This window comes from Postia placenta, assembly GCF_002117355.1.
Source record: "Postia placenta MAD-698-R-SB12 unplaced genomic scaffold POSPLAscaffold_20, whole genome shotgun sequence".
Classification (NCBI taxonomy): Eukaryota; Fungi; Basidiomycota; class Agaricomycetes; order Polyporales; family Adustoporiaceae; genus Rhodonia; species Rhodonia placenta.
In genome coordinates, this window is record NW_020169851.1 from 742,341 (window position 1) to 750,699 (window position 8,359).

At 54.0% G+C, this 8,359-nt stretch overlaps 1 protein-coding gene across 1 annotated transcript in view; it reads left to right on the plus strand.

Annotated features, from left to right (window-relative positions):
* The window catches only part of POSPLADRAFT_1158426 (hypothetical protein), a gene marked incomplete at both ends in the record, with an annotated part of 3,869 nt that extends 1,884 nt beyond the window's left edge, over window positions 1-1,985 (plus strand). Inside the window, 4 exons of the mRNA XM_024487320.1 lie at window positions 3-867; window positions 920-1,345; window positions 1,404-1,821; window positions 1,874-1,985. Coding sequence (XP_024333845.1) covers window positions 3-867; window positions 920-1,345; window positions 1,404-1,821; window positions 1,874-1,985 — 1,821 coding nt within the window. The remainder of the gene's footprint in view (window positions 1-2; window positions 868-919; window positions 1,346-1,403; window positions 1,822-1,873) is intronic.
* Between the last annotated feature and the right edge of the window lie 6,374 nt (window positions 1,986-8,359).

An 8,359-nucleotide genomic window follows, 5' to 3' on the forward strand; every position in this document is an offset into this window, starting at 1 on the left:
AGCGAATGAAGGTGTGGTGCATTACACAGAAACGATGGATACATACATCGAACTGGAGGGACATAGACGACATGTCTGTGCGCATTCAGCAGGAGAATACTGCCGAGGCTCTTGACATGCTCGCTGAGGCAGACGCTACTGTCATGGACGATGCGCTGCTGAAGTCTGCGGTTAGACCCTGCCTTCTGGAAGTATCCCCTGTCGCGCCAGTTCTTCCTGTCTTCTACCGGATTCTGGAGCACCGAGCACAGGATGTCGATAACCTAACCGATCCGCCAACTTTCACCTGGTCGACGGGTGAGCAGGACGCCGCAGCGAATGCAATTTTGCGAGAGACGTGCGCTGATCTCCTGGTTAAATACCTTCCGGAGATCACAGGCGAGGAATATAGGGTGATCCCGCTCTTGCGTGTCTTTACGTCAATGATCAGAGCAGCGCCACTAGATGCATCGCGCACAACTTTAGACATCTCTGTGCTGCAGTCAATAATACGACCACGCCTCATGGAAACGTCCTCCGTCATATCTGTTCTCCCCGTCCTTTACGAGGTCCTAAAGTGCCGAGCGCAAGACGTCGATACTTCAACTGATCCACCGACGCTGACCTGGTCGACGAATGTGCAAGACGCGGCTGAAATTACGTATCTTGGGGAGATATGCATTGATCTCCTGTACAAATATCTTCGCGAGATCGGGAGCGGGCAGTTCGAACCGGTTAGACTATTGCATCATTTGGCATCATTGATCAAATACATGCCGTACGATGCCGCGAGAACAACATCCTGTGAGATCATGGAGACCCTCCGCACGTACGGTCCCCATGATGCAACATGGGAACAGCGTCGTGATCTATGTGCTATTTTGCCTGGTGCGTGAGCATTCATGTCCGAATACAAAGCAGTCCTCTAATGATGCTCAAGTTTCCTTCATTGATGCGGTTGTCCATCCGAGCATTCAGCCTGGAGGCCTCCCTCTGGACATCGCCATTCAGGTCTACCATACTATTCTCCGGTATCGCATTCACGGTGTGGACTATTTGCAAACATCGTCTTCATTTCAGATCAGTGGAACTGATGCTGATGTCGTCACTGCCATGGGTAGTCTATCGTTAGAGATATTCACCAGGATTACATCGGAGGTGACTGATACGACAGAGCTTCACCAACAGCAAATGCAGACCCTTGCAATCACACACTACCTTATGAGAGATACTCCCCGAAACAAATTATCAGTCTATCATCACCTCGTTGACCTATTGCCTGCTCCAGAGCTCTCTCAGAAAGTGCTGAACAAACTCGTCAAACTTATCTGTTACTTGACTTCAGGATTCCGACTAGACATTGGGGGTAGGTATCCCATCCCATTCGGAAGTCGTCCACGTAGCGCTCACCACGTATTTTGCAGGCATCCGGAGACTGCTCGGTTTCTTACCACAAGCCGGCAAGCGGCTCGACACCGATGTATTCCTCCAGATCACATCTTCAGCACTGCTGCAATGCGCACTACTTCCGCCTGACGACTTTGCTCGTGTTCATAGCGATGTTCGTGGTGTGCTGGATGCCGCTGTCGAGTACTTCAGCTTGTCTGGCATAATTGACGTGGTCCAGACACACTCTTGGAGCGATTTTAGGTATCTCCTTGGTGCATGCTTCGACCTCGCGCAAGTGATTATCACACACCCTGTTCGCGTTGATTCTCTTTTCACGCAAGATTTTGTCAATGCGCTGGGCGGCTGTGTATCGCGAGGCCCCGGATGGTGGAAACATGCCATGGAACCTCAAATGGAGGAGATATATCGTACTTTGGGTTTCCCCACCATCTTGTACGTGCCTCATCGTGCTTTCCGTACTCAGCCCTGACATTACATATGTCAGCACTCAACCTATCTCTGAGATAACCACCAGCGCCGCACAAACACCGCAAGAAGATGTGGATGAAGGAACCATGGAGCCTCTTCTGGCGGTTGAGGAACCTCCGGTGGTGTAGGCAATGTGGGCATATATGTATGGTCGCAATGCTGTTGCTGTGGTAGCTTATGGCCTTGAGTTCAGCTGCGAGTGGTTTGTGCACTTTTGCGAGCTTGTAGCGTGATATTGTCCATGACGCAACGGCAGGGCTAGAGCACGCATCGTCGGACTATAACAAATAGGACGAGGACCTCAGTGCGTGCTCGGATACGATGCAAGACTGAGGGTGCAGTCGCAAATGCGAGCGTATAAGGCGGCGAGCAGAAACGACAGGCACAAGGTACGTGACAGGTACTATCGATGCGCACTGATGCTGCGCATGCATGCGCATGGCGGGATGAGTGCCAAGAAGGGGCGGCGCATCAGCGCGTAAATAGCGCAAGGTAAAACAGGGCGATACAGAACGGTATAGTAGCCGGAGAGCTGGCGTGAGAGCGTACGTATGGATTATCTGCTCCAACACTCCCCCATAATCCTACAGGAGCCCGAGCGCAGCAGCGAAGTGCTTAACCTTCGTGCTGGGAAGGGCCTTGGTGAGCGCCATCTGGTCCGTAGGGCAGTAGACAAGCTTCATCTTCTTGTCCTGTATGATCCACCGAATGAAATGGAACCGTATGTCGATGTGCTTCATGCGCGCGTGGTACTGGTGGTCCTGGGTAAGCGAAATGGCGCCAAGATTGTCAGAGTTGAGCAGGATGGGTTCTGTGAAAGGAGCGAAGACCTGGCCGATGAGTGAGCGCAACCAGAGTGCTTCCTTGGATGCGTGTGTGATGGCGACGTATTCGGATTCGGTCGTAGAAAGCGAGATGATCTCCTGGCGTTTGGACACCCAAGAGACTGCACCACCGTCAATTAGGAATGCGTACCCGGGGATCGCTTTGCGGTCCTCATGCATTGATCCATCGGCATCAGTGTAGCCAACGAGGTCGAGCGAGACTGCGCCATAGGTGAGTCGCAATGTCTTCGTCCCGGCAAGGTAACGAAAAACGCGTTTGACGGCTTCCCAGTGCGCGCGTCCGGGGTTCTGCGAGAAACGGGCGAGAACCGACACAGCGTAAGTGATATCAGGACGGTGTTGACTTTTGGGTATGTCGGGCAAGCGTCGCTGCCGGCCCGGGTCACGTGGTCATGCGCCGGTGTGGGAATAGGACTTATGTAGGCGTTGTGCGCCGTAGGTAGCCCCATCGGTTTGTAACCTAATCACCCATTGATCCCTGTCCATTGAGGACGTTGTCTGCCGGCAGTCTTTCCGGCGTCATTCTCACACAAACCGATCGACAAATCAAGGCTTTGCTGTTGCCTAGAACCTCGCTATACTACTCTCTCATCTGGTACTGGCGCCAACATGACTTCGGAGCATGACACCAAGTTCCCCCTCTTGATCAAGGGGAAGTATCGGGTCTGGGCAATGAAGATGGAGGCGGAGCTGGTTAGGAAGGGACTGTGGGGGGTAGTGGAAGTCGAGGTGGAGCCCAAGGAGGGGGAAGACGGGGCTGAGGCATTAGCGAAAGAGCTGAAAAAGTGTCGCGACTTGAGGTCAAGCGACAGGGGAAGACCTAAGAGCTGGGGGTGTCCGACTAAATCTCACCAAAGTGATGGTGAGCAAAGCTCAAACCTAAGGCTAGGGACAAGAAATGTATTAGTTAGTATAAGGTAAGTAAGAAAATACAGGAGCTTACTGACCTAGGGACAAGAGGTCGAAACTGAGATCCCTAGGGCAGCAGAGGCTGGCTTATATACAGGGGATGTTTAGGGGAGGCTGTGCACACTGGTCCATGCGCAGCTGGTCCGTGTGTAGCATGCCGACGCGGCCCCGGGGGCCGGTGAGTCAGAGCGGCTGTGTCAGCGGAGCCCGAGCTGTGCCGCGCACTGCCGTCCCATCTAATCTAATCGTACAGTAGATAGTATTGTGTCCATATCCGGTATGTAGTACAGAGGTCGCAGGTTTGAGCCCGCGAAAAGGAAAAATTAAAAAACGGCTAGACGCCATGTCAACTTGTGACATTATCCCCCCCTCAACGGCGCATGACCTCATGCGAGGCGCCCTTGCCCATCTCCCACCCAGAGCGGCAATGTGCTTCAGTCAGCAGCGAAGGCATTGGCTGAAAGTTGAGACCACCAAAGGTAGCAGCGTTGAGGCGGCGAGGGGCGTTCGGATTCTTCCGGTGGAAGTCGGCTATAAGGGCCGGCGCATTCGCAACATTGTGCGCCGGTTCCCAGGATGTATGCGAATCGTCATAACCCTTCCACTTGACGAGGTATTGCAGCTGACGCCGGAAGATCCTTGAATCCTTGATCCACTCAACCTCGTACTCCTCATCGCCCTCAACCTCGATCGCAGGCGGTTCCTCCAGCTCCCGACCCGGGATATCGCTACGCGTGTACTTGCTAAGCAAGGAGACATGAAACACCGGGTGTACCGGTACCGACTTCGGCAGGATTAATTCGTAATCCAGGTCTCCGAGCTTTCGCCGCACGGCATAAGGTCCGAGGCGCTTGGGACTGAGCTTTTTGCTCGGCTGTTTCAGCTTAAGGTTCCGGGCATCAAGCCAGACCTTGTCCCCCGGCGCAAAGACCGGTGCCTCTTGCACGTGCTTATCGTAGTACACCTTCATGCGCTCGGCTGACAGCTCAAGCGCAGAGCGCGTATCGTCGCGAATCTCTTTCAGGATTTTGAGCCGATCAGCGGCTGCAGGCATCGCAGACATCGGATTGATCCACACTTGGATCTCAGGATGGTACCCTTGATGCAGGAAGAAAGGGGAGTGCCCGGTCGCGGAGTGAACTCGGTTGTTCAATGCGAATTCCGCGAGCGGCAATTGCTTCGCCCAATCATCCTGCCTGTGGCTTGTGAAAGCACGCAGGTACTGCTCGATCTCCTGATTCCAGCGCTCAGTCTGGCCGTCTGTCTGAGGATGAAACACTGTAGACAGCGCCGGCTCGATCCCTAGTCCCTTGTACACCGCGTGGAGATACTTCGAAGCGAACTGGGGACCTCGGTCTGATATGACCTTGGCCGGGGCCCCATGATGCTTGAACACATCGCGGATGTACAGGTCTGCCGCACCTTCTGCTGTCAGGGTCTCATGACAGGCTGAGAAGTGGACCTGCTTGGTAAAGCGGTCGGCGGTGACCAGGATCAAGTCGAATCCATCAGACTTTGGCAAGCCGACGATCATATCGGTCGTGATGATCTGCCACGGGCGCTCGGGGATCTCGTTCGGTTTCAGCGGACCCTGGGGCTTGGCTGGGAATGTCTTGGTATGGTTGCACACGTCGCAGGTGCTTACGTACTCATTAACGAATTTAGACATCCGAGGCCACCAGTAGTTCCGCGACACGAGCTCCAGGGTTTTGGCACGGCCGCCATGACCGGCGATCGGCGAGTCGTGGTGGATTTTGACTATATCCCGCCGGAGCTCCGCGTTCTTTGGGACGTACACGCACCCGCGGAAGAGCAGAAGCCCCTGTTCGGCATTCCACTCCTCAAAACCCCTTTGCAGCCGGTGTCACGAGTTGGTACGGTGTCTAGCCGTTTTTTTTAATTTTTCCTTTTCGCGGGCTCGAACCCGCGACCTCTGTACTACATACCCGATATGGACGCGTCGCTATCTACTGTACGATTAGATTAGATGGGGCGGCAGTGCACGGCACAGCTCGGGCTCCGCTGACACAGCCGCTCTGACTCACCGGCCCCCGGGGCTGCGTCGGCATGCTGTGCACGGACCAGCTGCGCACGGACCAGTGCGCACAGCCTGCCCTTATCTTCCCCTGTATATAAACCGGCCTCTGCTGCCCTAGGGACCTCAGTTTCGACCTCTTGTCCCTAGGTCAGTAAGCTCCTGTATTCTCTTACTTACCTTACACTAACTAATACACTTTCTTGTCCCTAGCCTTAGGTTTGAGCCTCGCTCACCATCGCTTTGGTGAGAATCAGTCGGACGCTCCCAGCCTTCCAGTTTTCTCTAGTCGCTTGACCTCAAGTCACGACAGCCGGGGCGGCCCGAGGTCCTGCACCTTTTCAAGTGCCTCGGCCACTTCCCGATCCTTCTCCGAACATTCCCTAATGCGCTTTAGAAGCGACTGATCGGCTGTCACCGAGGTGTGACCGCACCTGGCGGAGGCGATGCGGAAGCGCTCTGGCTTGAGAACTACCTGATCGGTGTTATCATCCTCATCGCCGATCTGATGGTCTGATCGACGCGACAGGGCATCAGCCTTTCCATTGGACGTCCCGGCCTTGTGCGTAATGCGGAAGTCAAAGCGAGCCAGGAACAGCGACCATCGTGCTTGACGGCGCGTGAGATGCTGGGATGTACGCCAGTACTCGAGGTTCTTATGATCGGTTACGATCTCGAACTGATTGGGCAACCCCTCGAGATAGTGGCGCCAATCGTCTAGCGCCTCAATGATCGCGAGCATCTCCTTATCGTAGATCTCGTAGTTCCGCTGCGCTGGGTCCATAGCGTGCGACTGGAAGGCGATGGAATGCCATTTGCCATCATCCTGCTTCTGCATCAATACGCCGCCGGTGGCATATCCCGAGGCGTCGACTTCAATGCGCGTTTCCCGGTTAGGGTCGTACAGCGCCAAGACTGGAGTCGTCGCAAAGAGCCGTTTGAGTTCATCAAAGGCGTGCTGCTCCTCTTCACCCCAATGCCACGGATCGTTCCCGGTGAGTCGGTCGAGTGGTCGCGAGATCTTAGCGAAGTCTTTAATGAAACGGCGGTAGAAATTGGAGAACCCCCGGAACTTCTGGACATCCTTTTTGTTCCGGGGTACCGGCCACTCATTAATTCCTTTTAGCTTTGCGGGATCCATCGCTACCTCATCGCCACCGAACACGTAGCCGACATAGTCGACCTTGGGAACGTCCCATTCGCACTTTTCAGGCTTCAGGAATAAATCATTGTCCTGAAGGCGGCGCAGAACCTCGCGTGTGACCTTCTCATGCTCCTCTTTATTGGTGGAGAAGATGAGTATATCATCTAGGTACACGAGGATCTTGCCACCAACAATGAGATCGTGGAATATCTCATTCATCATGGCCTGGAAGGTCGCAGGGGAGTTGGTGAGGCCGAAGAACATCACCAGGGGTTCGTACAACCCTCGGTTAGTTACGAAGGCGGCCTTCCATTCATCACCGGCTTTGATCTGGACGTTGTTATAGCCCCATCTGACATCGAACTTGGTGAAGAGCGTAGCGCCTCGGAGCTTATCTACCATCTCGGCAATCAGCGGCAAGGGGTAGCGATTTTTGACCGTGATCACGTTCAATCAGCGGTAGTCCTGTACGGGTCGAAGTGTCCCTTCCTTCTTTTTGATGAAGAAGAAGGGGGACGAGATTGGCAACTTCGACTCCCGTATGTAGCCCTTTGCTAACTGCTCCTTTAGGAACTTGTCAAGCTCCTCCTGCTCATTGTTCGACAGGGGGTACACCTTCGAATGGAACGTCGAGTAGCCGGGCACAAGTTCGATCGCATGATCGTACGGTTTTCTTTCGGGTAGCCGTTCTGATGCTTCCTTGGAGAAGACATTCAGGAACTCGTGGTACTGTTTAGGTACCGACTCCTCGGCGGTCTTAACAACCTTCTTTTTGATCTCTTCCTCAGCGAACAGCTGGGAGTACATATGTCCTGCTGCGACAAACAGTTGTGGAGCACCGGGAAGCGTTATGCCTTGCTCCCAGGCTTCGATCAAATCGGCCTCATTCCACTCTACTTCCGTCGGATCTTCTTCGGGTTCGAAGTCTGGGAGTACCTTACTCCGGCAAGCACCTATGACCGACCGTCTGGACTTCTGCGAATGCCTGCGCGCCGTGGGCCTGACCCCCGTATCACGCGCAGTCGCTGCTTGCTCCATTCGGTCAGTCCTCCTGGCACTGCACGTTTCAGGGCATCGTGACAATTTGAGGGAGCCTTTCTCCCAATCAATTTCGGGGTTGTGCTCGCGCAGCCAATCCAACCCAACAATTACATTGATACAACGGTCTATACTCCTATATCGATGCCTGACTCGTAGACGACGAGCGAGGGCTTATGGACAGTGCGTCGTCCTGAAGATCGAGCGAGGAAGTCGAGAATGACCACTACCCCAAGCGAAGAGGAGCAGAGACTTGAATGAATAACCAGGTCGAACTTAGGGTTCGACCGACTAATGGTACAACTACTTATACAAGTACCGACTACGCACGGACCATCGTGTCTATGTGGTCGTGTTAGTGAAGAAAGAAACGTAGTGGTACGATACCAGGCACGAAGTGCGCACGGACCCCATTATGTAAGCTACATAATGTTCAACCTGCGGGTGAGCGCTAAGACAGGCGCCAGTATGGGCGCTAGTAGTACAAGGAATAGAATGGAAAGACAAATGTTTCATTACCCCCCTACCAGA